A 21019-nucleotide genomic window follows, 5' to 3' on the forward strand; every position below is an offset into this window, starting at 1 on the left:
CTGTCTTTGCATGCTAAGCACAAACAAAGGTGGGGTATGCGGTGAAAGGAGGAGGCATGTCATATCATTTGGACAGGTGCAGAATGACAGGATGTTGTTTGGCATAGTTTGGCCAATGTGATCCATCACTGACTTGGCTCAACTTTGCCATTTCCCTTTTCCCAAGATGCACATGGAGCTAACTCACTCATTGAGCATAGGCATCGATGTCCTCCTCTTGCTTTTCTGCACCATATTGGCCTGATTCCTCAGGGCGATTCGGATTAGCGAGGGAGCCAGCCGGCAAGGCTCCCCATCCACTTGCATGGGGATGGACTTGTACGTCAGCAAGGTCACTTCCCGGCATTGGTGTAACCTTTCTCCGTGGCCTCCCACTTGTAGAGCAGCCTTAGCAACAGAAAGAGAAAAAGAGAAAAAGAGGGGAGGAATCAGTTCAAGTCATCAAATCTGGCTAAAATGTACTGTTATTTGCAAGACCATATGAGCTCAAGGATTGCTTTCAGCAGGTGATTCAGAACCTACTGACTTTGAGAAATTTGATTCGGTTTGCATTTAAAGGCCAATCTGCCTTATTCACATTTTTGGAAACAAATGTGCAAACTGAAACCCAGCCATGCTTTGAAATTTGAAATTCTCCAAATTGTGTAGTGTAGTTTTCCAGCCAAGGAATGTGCATAAAAATGCATATACTAAGGTAAAATATTATGAGGGTGATGCTACTCGATCCCTGTCTGAGGCTTACTAGATTATGCCTTTCCTTGGTGAACACAGGTCTTTTTAAAGTCCCAAATGGTTCTTTTAGGGTGGGTGGTGGATATTTATGAGTTGTCTGCTCTGGGCTTTTTCGCTTCTGCCTTCCCTCAATACATTAAACATGCACCAATAGGAACTTCTCTCTGAGTGCAAATAGTAGCTTGAGGGAGGGCAATTTTCATTGGGACCATGGTGGTGCATGGAAAGGGTTAAACTCCCTATGCCCACCAAGGGTCCTGATTGGGGCTCCTCATGGTCACTAATTCCAATTAAAATGGATAAAAGCAATGTTTAATGCCACATGAAGTTTGACCCTTAGAGTCACACACCAACAACATTTGCAAGCTTCAGAGTTTGACTTGCTGTGCTGTTTAAAAGGCACTTGGGAGCAATAAAGGTATTTGGGTGGGAGAAACAGTTAGCAATAGGTAGGGTTGATGCCCTGAAGAACTGATTGTTCCTTTCTCTTCTAGTCCCCCTCTCCTTGCAGAATGAATAATCTGGAAGGAAGGAAGGGCAAGACATGGAGAGAAACAAGGAATAAAAATGGGAGGAGGCCATAATTATGGCACCAGATATTAAGATAGCAAGTCCTTCCTGCAAGCCATTTTTTCAGGTGTAGAAGGAAGGGGTGTTCACCCATTCTTTGCTGTTCCCTCAAATGGCAAACCAGGAGTGAGGAAGGTTCACTCTACATACTCAGTTATAGTTGGAAACCTGCCATTTGGTTTATTCCCTGTGAGTTAGCTCTTGCTCTGGTTGACTTATAGACAGTTTGCTTGCAGGAGGCGAGCAATGAAAAAGACTCACCAAGGAGGCCATGGTGAACCCAATGACCTCAATGTAACCATCATCATGCCGCTGTGGTTCAAATTCTCTGTGATCTCCTGGATTCCCCCAGGGCATTGTGCCAGCACAATACCTGAACAGAAAAAACATAAGAAGAGCTCAGCTGGTTCAAAGTAAAAGCCTGTTTAGTTCAGCTTCCAACCAGATGCCCGTGGAAAGCTCACAAGCATGAATGTGAGAGGTTGAGGATCCGTGGGATTTGAGCAAACACTGAACATCTGGCCCACTTGGCTTTTAGCAACAAAACCAAGCATATGTCTTCTACAAATATCTTTCAGATAGGATAAGGTTTCAGAAGGAACACCTCTGCTTTATACCAGAGTTATATCATGCAGACCAGGGTGGTCAATTCTCCATTTGCAGGGTGGGGGCTGGTCACACACTCGTACTTATCCCACAGTTAGCTGTTTGAAGAAGGTCTGAGAGAGTAAGGCAAAGAGGAAACTCATTTTTCTTTTCAAAGCTCCATATGGTCAGTCCTCCCCACCACCTCTTTGGTTTCAATTCTTCACATCACCAAAGTACAACAATTTCTCAAAAAGTGAGTAATGTCTTCCAAGTGAGAAAAGAGGACAATGGGAGGCTGTTCCCTCCCTTCCATTGGTTTATTCCAATTATGTCTTCCAATTCAGTGTGAGAGAGATTGGGAGGGGGAGAGGGGGGATAGATCTATAACAACTGCCCTTTCAGGTAATTGCTAAAGATCTAATCCTAAATCTATGGGATAACTGTCTATTTTTCAAAAATGGTTTCCCCTCCTAGGCTTCCCTCACCTTGTCACAAGTCCTCCCAGGACAAGTCCTTACCTGGGTATGTTTAAAAACACTATACATTGGAATTTCAGCTCCTGAATCTTTGGGGTCAGGTCTGTGCCATCACACTGCCAAAGAGAGTGAGAGAGAGCACACAAGTATGTATTAAGGTTTATTATAAAATTAACACCTGTGGATTTATTTCAATGAGATCTTGGACTTAAACAAAAAAACAAAAACATGTAACATCACACAAGAAGCCCAGATGAAACAAAGAGGAGCAAGCCCATACTGTATTTATTTTTGCTATGTTCCCCTGGCAAAAGTAAGTACTCCAGATATGTTAATGTGGTTTGATCCAAGTGCCATTACATCTAGTGGTAAATAAAGCACACTGGGGTCCACACTGGAAAAATAAACATGGTAGGAAGGAAGGTTGGTGTAAGCCAGAAAGCACACTTGCTGAAATAAATTTATTGTGCCCACTTTCCTTCCTTCCTTCTCCTTCTTTTTTTTTTTGTTTCAGTTAAAGGCATGGAAGTCTTGTTCTGTCTTAAAACTGACAACACTGGAACAACAAATCTAGGTACCAGCCTAGATTCCTAAGATTCACTAAGTGTAAGTGAAACTAATTTCCACTTGTCTTCACGAAATGTATGCAGCTTTACAATCAAGATGAAAGTTTTCTCATCTCGTTTTACCAGCCAATTCTCCAACACGTCCTTAAAAAGCATAGTTCCCCTTTTTATACTCACCACAACTTTCACATGCTTGGATAAATCTCTGGAGCTTCTCTGAAGGAAGTCTGAAAAGGCTGCCTAAATTATACAGAAAAGCGGATGGGGGAAAGAAGTGTGATATAATAATTTCATCTGAATTTCATTTTTGTTGCTTCACGGATCTGGAGTAAAAACAAGGCCTTGTTAAGTGAAGTTACCCTACAGAAAGAGGCTGAGTTTCAGGGCACAGTTAAGTGCTGAAGTTGCTCTCAGTTAATACGACATTTCTCATGGTCAAAGTTTCCTTGAATCAGACAGTGACATGGAATGGGAGCCCAAAATACTCCAAAAGGATAAGCTCTGAACTATTGGAGGCACAGGGGTGGAAACTGTCAATTACCCAATTTCATTATGATGTCAGGTGACTTCAAAGGGGCTCAAGATTGAGCCTGAAGATTGAGCCAATTGGTTGATGTCCCAAAGAATAGTGGTGATTATCCTCAATAATTAAAGCAATAAAACAAACAATAAACTGTTTACCAACCCCCCCCCCAAAAAAATAAGCAAAATTTGGATTCAGGAAAACACGTTTCAACTCACCCCAGCATAAAACATTTTATTTCGAAAGCGGCTGTTGAATTTTTCAGGATTTGCTTCTGTGATAAAGAAGAAGAAGAAAACAGCAGAATACAAGAAATCTTTACTAAGTCAATTAAACAGTACGCTGCCCTTGATGGTTCAGTTCCTTATTTTCCTTCTGGCAGGCAAACAGCTGAGTTTCTAGCCATTGCTGGCTGCTGGCTAAAGAGGAGAGGTGAAAAGGATGCATCTTTGTTTTCTGTGTTCCCTAGATAAGGGAGTCAAAAGGAACCGATGAACTGTATATCAGCCTATTATGGAAAAGGGGGCAAATTGCTTATCTTTTTTCTTTCTTTCAAGAAACCATTGTGTGCTGACTGGTGATGTGACATGGCCTTGCGCACAACTGAGAAGTGTTAATTTGGATTAATAAATGAAGTGTAATTCCATTATTAATGGAAGACCTACCCTTTTGCTTCTAAGAAAAGGGAGAAAAGAGTATTGATGCATATATAAGAAAAACTGCTGCTTTTCCCTTATGGGGTACCCAAGAGCCCATATAGAGTCCTTATGTAGGTTCTCTATTGGTAGGAGAAAATAACAGAGACCAACCAGAGACTATTGAGAAGCAAAGCCCTGTTGCAACTGTTTAATAAAGATCAGGCTTACTAGCTGCTTTGCTTCTCAATATTCTCTGGTAGGCCTCTGTTATTTTCTCCTAAAAATTGAGAACCTACATAAAGACTATACGGTCTTCTTGGGTACCCCATAAGGGAAAAGCAGCAGTTTTTCTTATAACAACGCCTTGTGCTTTTATATTGTATTTTGTGTTTTAATATCATATCTTTATGTTGTGAACCACCCTCAGATCTGCAGATCATTGTTGAAAAGCGGCACTTAAGTACACTCAGGGCTCATCCACAAGTCTACTTCTCCAGTGCCAAGAAAGCACTAGTCTGAGTGGTTTTCTGCTCGGACTCACACTTTCGAGGCATGGGTCTGAGTGGGTTTACCCTTGCCCCACTCCTTTCCCAGGGGAAAGCTGCTCTTTAGTGCTAAATTGGAGCAAATATCAATCTGGAGAAAACCAAGTTGCCATTTGCTCTGACTGAACACTAAGGAGCAGTTTCCCCCCGGGAGGGGGAGCAAGAGGATAAGCCTTCAATCAAACAAACAACCTTCCTGACTTATTAGAAAACAACATCTGACTGAAACACACAGAGTCACCAAAAGGAAGTCCACAAACAACAAGGACACTAAAGGAAACTCCCAGAGGGTCCCCTACACTAACCTTACGTATAAAAAAATTGTTTTTATTATAAATTTGAAGGGGTGGGAAACTCTGAATTGACAGGGGGGAAAATTTCTGGCCAAATTACTCACCTCCAGGCCTACAGCTTGCTTTTCCCCAAAGCAGTTTCACTCTCCTCTAAAAGTGTGTGTGTGTGTGTGTGTGTGTGTGTGTGTGTGCCTGCATGCATGCACTCACACAAACACACATACATGCACACACTGGCATCCCTAGAATAATGTCCATTCATTCTTTATAGCGCAATATGACTTCATGATTAATTAATGCTTCTGCTAAGTGAGAAAGTAGCTCAGGACCTCATCCCTACTATATAGTGCCAGGCACATTTGGCATGCACGCCAGCACATGTGCACATGGAAATGAGCACGCAGCTGTCATCACTTCATTCCTTTGCCCTTCCATGGCCCTTCATTATTATGCTTACTGCTCACAGTCATCTTAAACACGATAAAATATGCATTCGCTCTTTCCGTCAGGCATTCAGATCTTTATTTAGCCTGGCATTGGGATGTTCTTTTTTAAAAAAGGGGGGGGCGGACATTTTTGCATGGCTTTGTGATAGCATGAAAATGAGGACAAGTATGGTTGTAGTTAAATCAGCTACATGCCAAACAAGGCAACTGAACAACAACTTGAGTATCATCAGTGTGATTTCCTAGCATACAGACATCTATCATAATGACTGACCATTAGTGCTTGGCTGGGTTGTGCTGTATGGAACTACATGCGTATTAAGGGCAATGTTTCAAAACAGATAGGAGTACTTTGTTCACATGACCAAAGACAAATATTATTATGCACTTTAGTAGGGACTGTTTTGGAGTGCCAGCCTTGCATGTCCTGTGTCTTCACAATATACCCCCAACCTTTTCATAGCACGGTGTATCGTTTTCAGAAGAATCAGCCAAGGACAGCCCAGATTTTTGCTGTACTTCCTGGGCAAAATGTAATCCTTTTTACAAAAGAAGATCGGTAGGATTTCCAATAGTTTATTGGCAGGGGCCCTATTTCTTTGACATTGCACAGCAGGCAGACATTTATCAGGTGAAACTTTGAGCAGCAACAGTAAAGATCACCATGCAAGGAAAAAGATTCATCTACTAAACATCTGCCTTCTGTGTAGCTGGTAAGGGGACTTTTATTGATTGGCTTTATTGCTCACCTCGTAACAGAGAACCTTTATGCTGTGTGCAATATGTTAAAATAAAAACAACTTCAAAACAAAGCATAATAGCTAAACCACATGAGAGAGGAGAAAAGCCCAGTGTCAACGTGACTCATTGTATAAAATAATATAAAGTTGCCTTGAAGAGTTAAAAGCAGCCCAAACCCACAACTACATGAGCCCTACCAGAAAGGAGTTGGCAATCCTTTAGGAAGAGGTGGAGCTAGGTCTCCTCTGAGATTTTTCTCATGAATAAGCAGCTTAGAGGTATAGAGTCTTAGGTCACCTCCAGACTTTGCAGGAGGGATTCAAATGCATACTACAAATTTAGGTTTAGACTATTAAAGTGGATTGAAGCAATATGGCACAACAAATCCACTTCTTGCTTTAAAAGACAGATTGTTTTGCAGGTGGGAAAGTGATGGTTATGCACTAAAAATGTAGGAAAATGAGAGGTTTATGGGAAGACATTTAGCCTTCCCACAAACAAATCCAAGTGAATGTTCAAAAACATTGCATGCATCATGTAATCCCTGCACACACAAAAACCAGCTGATTGATAAGCAGCTTGTATGGAGAAACCTTCAGCTCTTAGAGACCTAAATCATCTCCTGTTTTGCTTTAACTCAGGCTTGGGCACCTGTCAACCTGCAAGTCCAATATGGCCAATGGGGTCAAGGATTATGGGAGCTGAGGTCCAAGAATATCGAGAGGGCCACAGGTTCATCATCCCTGCTTTAACTCCTCTATTGTGTTCTGAGGGATAGGAGCAGTCTCCACCTCAAGCTCATCCCACACTGTACTGCAATGGAAGAAGCCGCACCTGTTGCAGCTCTGCCTGCTATATAAGGTAAAGCACCTCTTTGAGGAAGGCGTTCACAACCTATTCATTTTCCACCCCAGGAAAACGCTCAGGAAGAGAAGATATTGTTTTGGTTTGCTCACCTCGAGATTCATGGAATTCCAGTGTAACGTGAGCATCAAATCCCAGGCTGAAGTAATTATTGAAAACACTGAGGGGAAGCTGCAATAATAAGACAAGGGGAACAAGGGAAATGCTGTGTGTGAAAATAAAAATTAAGAATATGCAATGGCAAATGTTAGGACACCTTGGGCAAGACTGCCTTGTTCTTTGTTCCACTAACCCAATATTTTATGAACTGACTGCCAGCAGCTCTGCAAGAAGTATTATTTTCCCAGCTACAGCATTAAATTAATAATAATAATAATAATAATAATAATAATAATAATAATAAAAAGGCCAGGAACTGAACCTGGGTTCTTCTGCACATGCTCTACCACTCAGCAACGGCCCCCCATATGAAGTGGAAGGAGACAAAGGAGGACTTTGTAAAAGGAGCACAAAAAGGTCACCTGCAGCATGTAGGACCTTTTTCTTAAGCAATTCAGATTTCTTCTCTGGAAATGCCTCCTGCTACAGGTGAAGCATGTAGCAACAGCCATTCACCTCAAGTTTACAAGACTGGCTTAGAAGGTCTGCCTGGTCCAGAGCACCATTGAAGTTGCTACTGGAACTGTTGCTAATTAGTGGCGCTCATTAGCCAAGCTGCAGAGGCAGTAAAGAATACCGTTTTGCAGCAACAGCTCACAGGCTTGCTCAGGAAAGATGCCTGAATTGGAACTGATGCCATCATCAGCCAAGGAACCGGTGGGTCCCTGTCCACTGGACTCAAAAGTTTAGTTCTTTTGATTTTACTTCTTTTAAATGATCTAATGCTGCTACCAGATAGGGGTTATTTCGTGATCATTGGCTGACTCTAGTTCTGCCTTTCTAGAAACAGTAAACAACCATGTAAATAAATGCAATTATTTAAGCCAGAAAGCTACTGTAAATTCTTAGCATTCCTGGACAGCATTCCCCTGCCATCCTGCATGAACCCTGATTTTCTTCCTTTGGTTTATTCCGGTAGAGGAAGATCTCACACTAACCTTCCGTGCTCCATCTTCTAGTTCATCTTGGGGCAAATCAGGATTTCTCTCCACCTGGAGGTTCCACCGGTCTAGTTGGACAATGGTCCCATCTTCTACATGGCAGAGAATTTTTGCAACAGGCTCATCTGTGTATCCCTAGAAATAAGAGATATTCATAGTCCAATGTCAACAACTGGCATTTGTTCTCATTACATGATGTATTGCAGAGATCTGACCAGAATACCGGATCAACAGTGTTATTCAAAGATTGCTTGTGAACTCCGTATTCCAACCACTTTACAAGAGGTAGTGGGAGAGAGATTTTTTGGGTGGGTGGATATTACTCCCAGAAATTCCCAAACATTAGACCAAAAGGAGATTAATAATAATAATAATAATAATAATAATAATAATAATTTATATCCCGCCCTTCTGGCTGAGTTTCCCCAGCCAATCTGGGCGGCTCCCAATCGAGTGTTAAAAACAATACAGCATTAAATATTAAAAACCTCCCTAAACAGGGCTGCCTTCAGGTGTCTTTTAAAAATAGGATAGCTGCTTATTTCCTTGACATTTGATGGGAGGGCGTTCCACAGGGTGGGCGCCACTACCGAGAACGCCCTCTGCCTGGTTCCCTGTAACCTCACTTCTCACAATGAGGGAACCGCCAGAAGGCCCTCGGTGCTGGATCTCAGTGTCCGGTCTGAACGATGGGGATGGAGACTCTCCTTCAGGTATACAGGACCGAGGCCATTTAGGGCTCTAAAGGTCAGCACCAACACACCTTCAAAGGTAGCCCCACATAGAGTGCATTGCAGTAGTCTAAGCGGGAGATAACTAGAGCATGCACCACTCTGGCGAGACAGTCCACGGGCAGGTAGGGTCTCAGCCTGCTTACCACATGGAGCTGGTAGACAGCTGCCCTGGACACAGAATTAACCTGCGCCTCCATGGACAGCTGTGAGTCCAAAATGACTCCCAGGCTGCGCACCTGGTCCTTCAGAGGCACAGTTACCCCATTCAGGACCAGGGAGTCCCCACACACACACACCCTGTCCCCCAAAAACAGTACTTCTGTCTTGTCAGGATTCAACCTCAATCTGTTAGCTGCCATCCATCCTCCAACCCCCTTCCAGGCACTCACACAGGACCTTCACCACCTTCACTGGTTCTGATTTAAAAGAGAGGTAGAGCTGGGTGTCATCTGCATACTGATGAACACCCAGCCTAAACCCCCTGATGATCTCTCCCAGTGGCTTCATATAGATATTAAAAAGCATGCAGGAGAGGACGGAACCCTGAGGCACCCCACAAGTGAGAGCCCAGGGGTCTGAACACTCATCCCCCAACACCGCTTTCTGGACATGGCCCAGGAGAAAGTAGCAGAACCACTGTATAGCAGTGCCCCCAACTCCCAGCCCCTCTAGACAATCCAGAAGGATGTTATGGTCAATGGTGCCAAAGACCACTGACAGATCCTAGGAAACAGAACTAGGAAACAGCTCTCACCTTTGTCCCTAGCCCGCTGGGGATCATCGACCAGCGCGACCAAGGCAGTTTCACTCCCATGATGAGGGCTGAATCCCGAATGGAAGGGATCCAAATGGTCCGCATCCTCCAGGCATGCTTAGAGTTGTTCAGCAACCACCCGCTCAAACACCTTGCCAAAGAATGGTAGATTTGAGACTAGGCGATAGTTGGCCATATTGGCTGGGTCTATAGATGTTTTTTTAAGAAGCGGTTTAATGACCACCTCTTTCAGCGGGTCTGTGAATGATTAAGAATGATATAAAACCAAGTGATAGTAGGCCAAGTTCTCAGGCTCAAACTAGATGAGTTATTTAGTGTTGCTGGTTTGTTTTTTGTTTTGTAATGAAAAACAAACTTGAAGCACTGTGATTGGGAGCAGATATGAGGTGGGGGTGCTGTTTAACCCTTTTCCTTCCAGCCATTTGTCTGATAACACGTAACACCTAAGTTGTTTTCCCTTAAAGGTTTGGAAATAAAATCAGTTAGTGGGGAGTATCTTCTGTCCATAGAGGTAGGGGTGAGGGAGAAATTCACTTCAGCTTGCATTTTATTGCAAACTTAGCTAATTTGCACATCTTAAAACAATAAATTGACCAAAATGCAGCTATCCTTTGAAATGCCTTCTTTTCTCAATGCTACAATGCAGTTCTGTACACAAAAAAGAATGTGTGCAAACATGTGCGTTTTAGGGGAAATTGCATTTAAAATGCATATAAAAAACTCTTGGATAATGATGGTGGTGATATTAGTGAAAACAACATGGAAAAATTCATTATACGTGGGGAAATAGCAAGGGAAAGGGAAATTAAGCAGCCCTTTCTCTTTCATGCTTCACACATCTCTTGAAAGTGGTACCCAAGCAAAGAAATATGTACTTTGTATCCATCAAGGAAACGTCTACTGGGTTTGATGATGGAGAAGCCTGCCACCTCCTAAAGGGAATATTCAGAAACCTCTTTAGCTTCTCCTGCTTCAACTAGAACTCACACCTTTCAAATGGCAGCCAGTGAATGTCTGATAAAATATTTTGAGGCATAACATGCAATCTGCTTACCCCTCCCCAGTTGAGGGTGCGAGCCAGGTCATTCCCGGTACCAAGTGGAAGTACAGCAACAGGAGGCTGGGGGTTCAGCTGCAGCTCATCCAGGATGGAGAGGATCCAGCCCACCTAAACATCAAATATGACAGGAAAGGAGATGATATCATAGGCTATGGGGCGGTGAAGACACACTACTTGGGATTCTCCAGATACATATCCCATCCGTTCTCTAAGTCTGTGCAATTTTATTTCTGCTGGTGTGTGGTTTATACTATGAGTTTAAAGATCAGAATCCGAAAACCAGGATCACCCACTCTCAACCTAACCTACATCACAGGAGTATTAACGGGGATAAAAGGTTGAGAGAAACACGTACCCTGCCTTGATTTTCCAGCAGGTATGTTGAGGTACAAATGTAATAAATAAGTACAAACAAATAATTTCACTCATGGCCCCTCCATGGCCCTGATCCAAATCACACACAAACACTATCATTCACAAATAGTTTCCTTAACCATAATTATATTGAATTTCTGCTTAACCCTCAAGAAAGAAGGGCATTTTCGCTGGCCAGGTTTAATTCAAATCCATCAAACCTCCTTTAGGGAAGTTTCTCAGGCAGGGCGTAAGGAGAAAGAACTTGCCCATGTGAAGACCACCTGGTGGAAACCCTTACTCATGTGGTTCTCAATTGTAAACCATATGCTGATCTCCGCCAGAAGTTTCTAGATCAACTCTGTATCCCCAAATGGAAGTCAGAGTCAGAGGTCATACATTTTCTATTATTGGGGAATGATCAGGAGCTCACCAAGTTAGTGGCTAAATATCTCTATTTGGTTTTTTGTCGTTGAAATACATTGCAGACGTCTGATCTCCCTGGAGACCAAGAGATGTGACAATAGACTGCTCTGCCTCCTTTCTTTTAGCAAATGTTTTGTGCCACCAGGGAAGTGGTAATTCTGTATTGATTTGTTTTGTTTTGGATGTTGTATGTGATGCCAATAAAAGGTTTTACGATACGATACAAATAGTTTCCTCTCCACCAAGAGGAAAACATGCAAGTTTGCCTGCATGTTTTCCCTGTCACAGCTAATAGCAGCTTGGGGAGGGCTTTAGGTTTGGGGAGGAAATCAATCAGGGGCAGAAGTTGGGACAGCAGCACACCCATAAGAATATAATAAGACCCTACTGAATTAGGGCAAAGGCCCCATCTATAGCCCGGCATCCGTTCTCACAGTGGCCAAAGCTCTCTCCCTCTCCCTGCTCCTAGATTCCTTTAGGGTTCATGTCCCTTTCACCCTCCACTACAGCCCCAGTCCAAATTCTCCACTTGTTCTCAGCAGCTGCATTTTGAGAAATAAAGCTTTGGGGGTTTCAGCTGAGGGTTTTTTTTAAAAAAAAAAGTATATTATTATGGATCCTAAATGCTCTGCATGATCTTTAGAAAATTGGATAAGACACCCTCCGAATTGTTCTGAATCAGAAGGCTGCCTGAAAGAGTCTAGAATACAGATTGCCTGAAGTTGACGATGTTGCATTTTATTGCCAGAAGAGGAAAAGTTAACAATTGGGCAGGTACACTGGAAAATCTCCCACTTTCTGTTTCTTTCAATAATGCAAAGTAATATCTGGTCTCATTGAATATTCACTAAATCCATTTGAGCAAGATTTTCATTTCTAGATTTAATGGCTTTTGGAACAACGAGACGTTAATTTGTTTCTAACATAACCTCAGCATAGATAAGTCATGTGTCTCTCATATTAATGAGAAGATGCTGCCCCCATTAGCTCAAAATGTGAAATGGAAGGAATGTGGAAACAACAAACCCAAAGCCAGCGTTTTAAAATACAGCTGTGTGCATCACTTATCTCAAGTGGTGCAAGATCTCAGGGATCTCTGCATGTAGAATCAGACAGTGGGGCATTTGTGATGTGTGGTTTCATTTATGCACATACATGGACTGAGCATAAGATGCAAGATTCACAGCATTAGCACTCCAACAGAACTTGCTCCCTTGCTCAGGGAGACAGAGAGTGGGGCAAAGCCATAGCTTTGAATTCAGCACAGGGAACAGGTCAAGCCTCTGTCTCTTTTCCCTGCCTAGTTCAAGACAGCCAGTTATTTGTTCTCCTTCATGGAATCTAATGCAGGCATAGGCAAACTCAGCCCTCCAGACGTTTTGGGACTACAACTCCCATCATCCCTGACCACTGGTCCTGTTAGCTAGGGATGATGGGAGTTGTAGGCCAAAAACATCTGGAGGGCCGAGTTTGCCTATGCCTACTCTAATGATACTTCCTTCAGCAAGGGATGGCTGGCTCCCCCTTCTGCCCATCTTCAGTTAGTCATTTCTGTTGTCAGCCAGTCACCTGTTATCTTTACTTATGCAGCCGGAGACTTGGCTGCAGCCATTGGCTTAATAAAGAGACTGGTTTGACCAGTTTAGCAGCCCCTTTCTCCCTTCTTGCAGACATAAATCACAAGCTTAGAGGAGATGCCAAAGATGGCTTCCAGACTGACATCCCCCGATACTATAACTATGACAGAGGCAGAGGCAGAAGGAGATGATCTCCCATCTGCCAGAAATGTCTTCTACAGGAAGAGCAAAGAAGAGCAGACATATACTGTACAGCATTTCAAGGCCTGGTTCACACATTGCTTGATTTACCTACACTTTATTCCTGCATGCTGAGGCAAGCTTCACACATGCATGATTTTACACTCAATAGCTGTAGCACGGCGACTTGTTAGCATGGATAGACCATCTCAGGTATAACAACCCAAACTTCTCATTTCCCAACACCTAACAAAATGTTCTCCATTGGAGTCATATAACGCTGTCACTGTTCACATACGGTAATAAAGAATAGAGAAGTCAAGTCATGTGCATGAATATGTGAATTGACCCTTAATGACCAGCAGCTGCCTGCATGAAGTAACTTCACTATGAAGCCTTCTGCTATTTTCTGTCCATGCTGCTGCATCCATGAGGAACAAGGCACACATCAGAAGCTAATTTATACCAGGTTAGACTATTTCCTCTTCAACATCTTTGCCACTTTTTTTTCTTAGTTGGTGTGTGCTGTTTGTCAGTGTTGCTGTGACCTCTTTCATGCATTAGGTTCACAGCAATTTCCCTCCTTTGCTTATTACAAAAAAAGGGGGGGTGTGGGACTTACCGTTCCATCCCCACCACAGGCCAGGATTCGAAGATTTGGCATTTTTCTGTACAATTCAAGCCTATAAAAAGAAAACGAGCATGAAAAAAAGCTTATGTGATGATTCAGCCTGGGGGCTATTAGTTGGCAAACCCTGCTTTGAAAAAGCAAGGAGAGATGTGCCAACAAGCAACTGTAAGCAGGTGAACTGCCCAGGTACGACAACAAGGCCAGGGGTCAACAGGTGTGGGCAGGTCAGTTAGAGCAGCTGACAGAGAACTATGAGACTAGGACATACCAATAAGTCTAGCATAAAATAAGTGGGGTCCACCTCCACCAAATGGACTCTCTGTTGGTTTCTGTTTATGCCACTGTGCAGTGCTTTTGGAGTCACAAGACTCTGTTTTGCATTCCAGAGATTCCAGGCTGTTGGAAGTCTCACGGAAGACAGGAGACGGATGTGATGTTACTGGTTTCCTCTTCCTTTGTTGTTCGGTTGGCTCTGCTTTCACAGAAAGAGCATGTATATTTCTTTTCTGTCTGCGTAGTTAGAAATAAAACCTAGCAATGTAGCTCAAACTTCTCGTCTCTTCTGCTGCTTTGATACTCTGCCGAATGGGGAACGTGCCTGGAGCCTTATCAAAGGCTCAGGTCGTTAATCATCGTTGGAGGAGATTCCGAAGGCTCGACCGGAGGAGTAGCTCGGTTGTAGCAGAGATTCCGACACTCTCTCCCTGCCCCCCCCCAAAGGCCCAACATTGGAAAAGGGAAGCAACATCATAGGACAAATGAGATGGCCGGTTGGACGGGTAGGACTCCAACAGCATTCAGCATGGATGGGCACCATTTCACCTAGGAGCTTCAATCAAAATGCCAAAACTTTATTAACTCTGGAGGGAAACAGAGGCAATATTCAAGCCCATACCCAGAAACTGTGTGGTACAGGTGGCCTAATGGAGTGGAGTGAATCATTACAGAATATTACAGGCATAAATACGGGCAGACTAATATGTTTGAAGTTTTTTATTATTATTTGACTGAGTGAAAAATTAGATAAACATTATTTTTATTATTAAATGATTAGTTTTCTTATCTCATCTTTCTTCCATCATAGAAGTCAAGGCAGCGTTCACCAGGTTCGTTCTTGGCCTCCCATTCAGATGCAGAAAGACTTATACCTGCTTAGCTATGTTGCTGTATCTTCAAACTTAGGGTTGCTATACGTCCAGAATTTCCCGGACATACCTGGAATACCACTGTCGGAAGCAGTGTCCGGACGGAAATTGATAAAAATGTCTGGGGAAATCTGGACATATGGCAATCCATGTCGGCAGTGTCATCTTTGGCAATTTTCCTTTAAAACAGCTCAACAACTGTTCTGTCCAGATTTTCACTGTTTGAAATATGGCAGCCCTATTCAAACAACATGTGTGGCTTTGTGAAATGTGGCACAATTTCTGCCAGTGATCCTTTTGGCTATATCCATCCTATTTGCCTCTTTCATACATACTATTTAACATTCACACACAAAGCAGTCCACGATTGAAAGTGCTATGAAAGCAGCACCTTATAGGAGGTCTAGTAACTATCGGAGAGCACCACCTTGTGGCATTGAAAAATATGGTCTGCATTTCAGATAAGGAAAAGTTGCAACACGGAAGTTTACCACTGGTTAGTTTCTCCCTGCAAGAAATCTGTTTTGTGTAGAATTCATGCTCACTTCACATGCACCGAGATGAAGCTGCTGACTTGTCTCACAGAAGTTGTGTCTGCCATTCACTTGTGGGGTAAATAAATGCACTTCTGTGCCACTGCTAAGAGAGAGGCTCAGAGCCAGTGCCGGATTTACGTACAAGCTAAACAAGCTATTGCTTAGGGCCCCACTCTCTTGGGGGCCCCCAAAAAAATTAAAGGGGAAAAAACCTGGATGTACATTTCCAAAATATAAGATAAAAAACATATAAAATAAAACTTTTGTTATTGCCAAATGCCAATGTGTTTGCATTATTAAGTTTGTTATGAATAAAAATCATTTTAAGTTAGCGCTTAATAATTATTTCACTATTAATATACTTCTTCTTAATTGTATTTCAGTTCAACAATTACTTTGATAAAATACATATTTGTTATGTGCAAAGGGCTTTAGATACCTATTAGGTCCATAAATTACCATATAGCATATATTCAACACAAAAAACAGTGACAATTTGTTGTTGACAAAGGACAGCCGGACCTATAAAGGGCCCCATTGCCTTCAGTAGCTTAGGGCCTCATCAAACCTAAATCCGGCCCTGCTCAGAGCTCTCTCTTTGACCTATAGTTCAGCCCAATTCTGATCCTCTAATACACAATCTCAGTATTGGATTATATAGAAGAATTGTGCAGCACATATTCTGTTGTCATTTTCAGGTATGCAAAGTCAGAACGCATCATGTTGCATGTTCCTCTTCCAACTTATTTGCATTCCACCGAATGCTTATGAAGCACCCCCGCCGCCGGCTATATATCCATGCACTGGATTTATCCTAAATCCTAGCTTTATCTGGTGAGGTTGTTGGAGTCAAGGAGCCAAGCATTTCAGCAGAGATGCTCTTGTTATAGAACTCTCTCCCCAGGGACTGACTGTGACAGAGACAAAAGGAGTTTAACTTCCCTTCTTTCCATAAATTCTTCTGGACCACCTTGTGAAAGATGTGCTTATTCCAGCCAATATCTCTTAATGGTTGCTTCAAAATGCCCATTATGTAGAGGTACCCTTCAAAATACCTGTGTTAACGCTTTAAAAAAGTGCAAAATAGCAAACCACATCAAACATCTCAGAACTTACGCATCTCTTGGTCCTTCCTGAGAGAGGTCAAAGACCTGGCGTGGGTTCAAGTACCACATGAACATCTGGAGAACTTTAGTACCCTGTCAAGAAAGAGGAAAAGAAAGCAGTCAACTTCTCTGAAGCACAGTTCTTGAATCCCTGGACAAATGCTGGAGCAATATTATTATTTTAAAAAAAGAATTCTTAATTCAGGCCAGTAAAATGTTCTCTTAAGAGCCTGAGACAACTGCTGGGGCAGCTCCTTCTCCATCTTCCCCTGCTTAAAAAAGACCTGCATGTGCATAAGAACATAAGAGGAGGTTTTGGGTCAGGCCAAAAGATCCCAGACACTGAGATCCAGCACCAAGGGCCTTCTGGTGGTTCCCTTGCTGCAAGAAGTGAAGTTACATACAGGGAACCAAGCAGAGGGCCTTCTCAGTAGTGGCACCTGTCCTGTGGAACGCCCTCCCATCAGATGTCAAGGAGATGAGAAATTATATAACATTTAGAAAACATCTGAAGGCAGTCGTGTATAGGGAATCTTTTTAAGGTTTAATGTTTTATTGTGGTTTTTTTATATATGCTGGAAGCCGCCCAGAGTGGCTGGGGCAACCCAACAAGATGGGTGGGGTACAATTAATAAATCATTATTATGACTATTATTATTATTACTTGTGCTATCAGCTCCCAGTTGGACCGAGAGGACTCTGTCACTCTACATTTTATATAATGCATTTGTTTTAATATTTTAATGCTGCAAACTGCCTCAGGTGCCTTGGCAGAAAGGCAGCATACGAAGCCAATCGATCAATAAAATGCATTACCCAAAGCCAAATATTCCACTCCAGAAGCATTTAATTCAAGTTGGAAGCATTTATTTCTTTTTTGAAATCAATTCATTTTATACCCACTCCTTTGACAAAGACGCAACATGCACTGTGTTCGGTGTTCCGTGTTTACCTGATTCCCTCCACTTTTTGGATTCACAAATACAAGCAACGGTTTCATGAGTGGGGAAGAGATGGGTTTTACCACAAAAGGACGGCCTTTGTTCTCCTAGAAGAAAGAAAATTAAAATGTGACAGAAGACATTGGTGTGTGCTTTAAGCAATGAGCATGTTGACTTGGGATGCCATGGGAGAATGAAGATCACAGGTTCTTCCATCCCTGAATTGTTGTTGTTGTTTAGTCGTTTATGCAAAATTACCAGTCAGAAACACCAGATAATTCAAGATTTACGAAAGAGCTGTGGGTGATGGCTTGCATGTTCTAAATATGTTTACAAGAAGCTACACATGTGCCATCATTTTAATAGCAACATTGAAGACATAACATTCGAGGGAGGAGATGGACTTAAGTCTTTCAAGCTATGAGTCTGTCCTCCATGTGGAAATGAAGGCAGTTGCCAAGGAAGAATGGACTCTCCCAGTACCACTTTGTGTGACTAAAGAAAGGCAGGTGGGTGAACATTTGGTTTCCTGACCAAACAGAGTGCTCTATGGGTTATATACACACTCCTTCCACCATCTTGATTGACAGTGGTAGTGGTCAATACTACAACTACTTACTTGCCATGATCTTCTTCCTTCTCCAATAGTTCTCCACTGTGATACCAATGAAGCCTTTCAAATGACACTATTCATTTGTGGCAAAAGTTATGTGTTGCCCTATTTGTGCCAATGTCTTCTTACTCTTAGACCATATTCACAATATAAAATTTCATCATCATCATCCCTCAGGGAACTTGAGCAATGTAGTTGTGAGAGGGGGTGGAAGGGGGGTGGAGAGAAAGATTAGTCTTCTCTAACAGAGAATTCTAACAGAGAACTCGCCAGCCTTCAATCTCCATGTTTCTTTGTGGGATTTCATAACAAACTAGAATTTATCCTCTTGGATTTCATTATCAGTCCTGTAACTGCACACTTAAAAGGAAGAGGGACAAGAATCATTACTTCAGCTATTACAGTTTTTAATAAAATATATCTGGCCTGGGAACAGTGGAGACTGAAAACGCTCTCCATTGACTGACAGGATTATGACATCAAGAATTTACATTTCAGAGAATCTCCTAGCTTTTTCTGATACCTCTACAGCCACCTGTGAGGCCCCCAAATAGTTCTAGGAACCCCAGCTAATGTCAGACCCTTAACGTGTGCATTAAAGATTTACCTCATTGCTCCTTTTGCTGGCTTTCCTCTTGAAAGACGTCCTCTTCTTCCGCCTGGTCGAATTTTTCAATGAATTCTGTATATATGTTTTTTTTAAGGGGGGAGGGAGGAGAAGGGGAAGAGTATTTAAAAAGAACAAACTGAAAAGGAAAGTATCCCTATAAGAAACACCTCTGTGGCAGTACCTTTGGAGAATGATAACACCACACATGCGTGGGTTGAAAAAGACATGCGCCTCATGCTTTGACACTGTCACACCACCGGTTATGGAGAAAGCCACACACTGACTGAGACCACCAGACTGGTACTTTCAGAACTGGAGACTTTCCAAGGCTGCGAGGGAGAAGAATACTAGATGCTCCCATAGACTCACATAACAGCACATGTTGTACCTGCCAACCCTCCCAATTCAGGTAGGAGACGCCCGTTTTCCTTCCGGGGCTCCAGTCTCCCGCCCAATCAGGTTCGTCTCCTAATGTGGAGACCATCTGTGTAAAAAGGTGAAGCAGAATAAGATAAAACGAGCTGAGCCTCATGGGATTTATTGGTGTAGTTATTCATTCCTTTCCAAGCTACGCCACTCCCACTTTACTGTGCACTCCCTTCCAAAGAAGCCTCGTGTGATGTTACTTTTTCTCTCCCTCCTTTGCTTCTGTTTCCTTCTCTCTCTTTTTCCCTTCAGATGTCCTCTACTCTGGGTCAATGAAAGGACTGCACGCAGATGAAGGTGACGGCTGGCTGGTGAAGGACCCTGTGGGACAGGCAGGGGAAGGGAAGGTCTCCCAGTCAGGATGGGAGACAGGGAGAAGAAAGAGAAGCTCCCAGGTGAGAGCTGTGAGGGTCCACCTTTTTTCTGTGTGAGACAAGGTTTGAGACCTACCTGTGAGATGAAAGAACAGCAGCACTGCCACCATACAAATATATGGTTAAAAATAACAATGGTTAAATATGTGGATCCCAGAATGCAACATTTGGGTTGAAGGAGAGCCCCAGGTCTGAAAGGTTGATGGCTACTGCTCTATTCGAAGGGATATATGAAGACAACCCTCTGTTAGAAGGGATTCCTGTATCTGAAGAGCTGTCTGGCTGGAGTCCATTTTAAACATAATCATAAGGAAGAAAAGTGAGGGTGTTGAAGCTTCCCCTGGTCAGCAAGTTGGAAAGCCACATAAGTCACCTAGTCAGAAGCTTCCTGCCTATGGTGGAAATGTATTGGGTGGGATTCAACTGATGAGCTCTGACAGTGGGAGGCAGCACATACAGGCTTTGGCTGTAGCAATGGGCTTTCCCTGCCTCTCCTCCTGCGTGTCCAGCTCTTGTGACACTGTAATAGATTAACATTGCATTGCAGGTGGATTTCAGGATGAAAACACTCAATGGTGACCTTCCTATGCTTGTTTCACTTGAGGGAACTGTGCAAAAGAAATACACAGAAAATTATGGATATTGTAAACATGTTTGATTTCCCCCAAAGACTTACTATTGCCGTTACAAAACCCAAGTCGTGAATTTGGGTTTAACCCAATTTCTTACCAACAAAAATGCAGCAAAACTAAGTACCTAGACAAGTTTTATTTAAAAAAAAAACCAAGTATGGAAGTGAGCAAGGCTCAGCCTCATCCATCTCCACAAGTGATCGCCAAATAAAGAAGCATTACACCCTGCTTTTCTCAACCCTTGTAGGTGAAATATTTAGGTGCTCTAAATATCCCAGAAATTTATGGCTTATAAGTCATGCTAGGTAAGAAAGATTATGAAAATTGCAAAGAAAAGCTAACTTTTCTTGCTTTTCTAGGTCACACAAACCTTGCCAGAAGCACTCTTGCTCTCTAAGTCAGGCTAACTGGATGCCATTTAAAATTTGATTTTTTCATATCATGTGTTCTTAAAACTATAAGATGTGCATTCATTACTCAGAAGAAAATGGACATGCAGATTCTGTACTCATTCACTGGGATCTGTCTATGTACTGTTTAGTTAATTGTTTCCTTCCCCTTCTCTCCGGTACACATATATTTTTTCACTAGTCAGGCATAATGTCAGGAGTATCTTGCCTGCTGGAACATGGTCCTCTCTTTCACCCTGTGTGTGTGTGTGTGTCTCTCTCTCTCTGTGTGTACATCTTTGCAAATCCATAAGCATACATAGAACAAATGGATTCATGTGCCCATGTTTTTCTATCTCAGGATTCCTTAATATTTTAATCACAATTTATGGGAAATGTCTCTGCATTTAACAGAAAGAAATACCATT

General features: G+C 42.6%; 2 protein-coding genes across 9 annotated transcripts in view; both read right to left on the bottom strand.

Moving 5' to 3' along the window:
- DGKI (diacylglycerol kinase iota) overlaps positions 1-21019 on the bottom strand; it is a 254537-nt gene that overhangs the window by 96626 nt on the left and 136892 nt on the right. For 4 of the 8 annotated variants that reach the window (XM_081023969.1, XM_081023970.1, XM_081023973.1 and 1 more), the window contains exons 9-21: positions 19159-19254; positions 18768-18842; positions 17559-17654; positions 16617-16699; positions 13811-13871; positions 10646-10759; positions 8080-8217; positions 7075-7153; positions 3674-3729; positions 3110-3172; positions 2409-2482; positions 1564-1675; positions 188-387 (exon numbers count right to left, since the gene is read on the bottom strand). In XM_081023969.1, the coding sequence (XP_080880095.1) occupies positions 188-387; positions 1564-1675; positions 2409-2482; positions 3110-3172; positions 3674-3729; positions 7075-7153; positions 8080-8217; positions 10646-10759; positions 13811-13871; positions 16617-16699; positions 17559-17654; positions 18768-18842; positions 19159-19254 (1247 nt within the window). The remainder of the gene's footprint in view (positions 1-187; positions 388-1563; positions 1676-2408; positions 2483-3109; positions 3173-3673; positions 3730-7074; positions 7154-8079; positions 8218-10645; positions 10760-13810; positions 13872-16616; positions 16700-17558; positions 17655-18767; positions 18843-19158; positions 19255-21019) is intronic. The other 4 variants (XM_081023972.1, XM_081023975.1, XM_081023974.1 and 1 more) reach the window with 1 other exon arrangement.
- CREB3L2 (cAMP responsive element binding protein 3 like 2) overlaps positions 1-21019 on the bottom strand; it is a 275941-nt gene that overhangs the window by 40122 nt on the left and 214800 nt on the right. The gene's annotated exons all lie outside the window — the stretch shown is intronic.

This window comes from Podarcis pityusensis (assembly GCF_964106645.2).
Source record: "Podarcis pityusensis genome assembly, chromosome: 10".
Lineage (NCBI taxonomy): Eukaryota > Metazoa > Chordata > Lepidosauria > Squamata > Lacertidae > Podarcis > Podarcis pityusensis.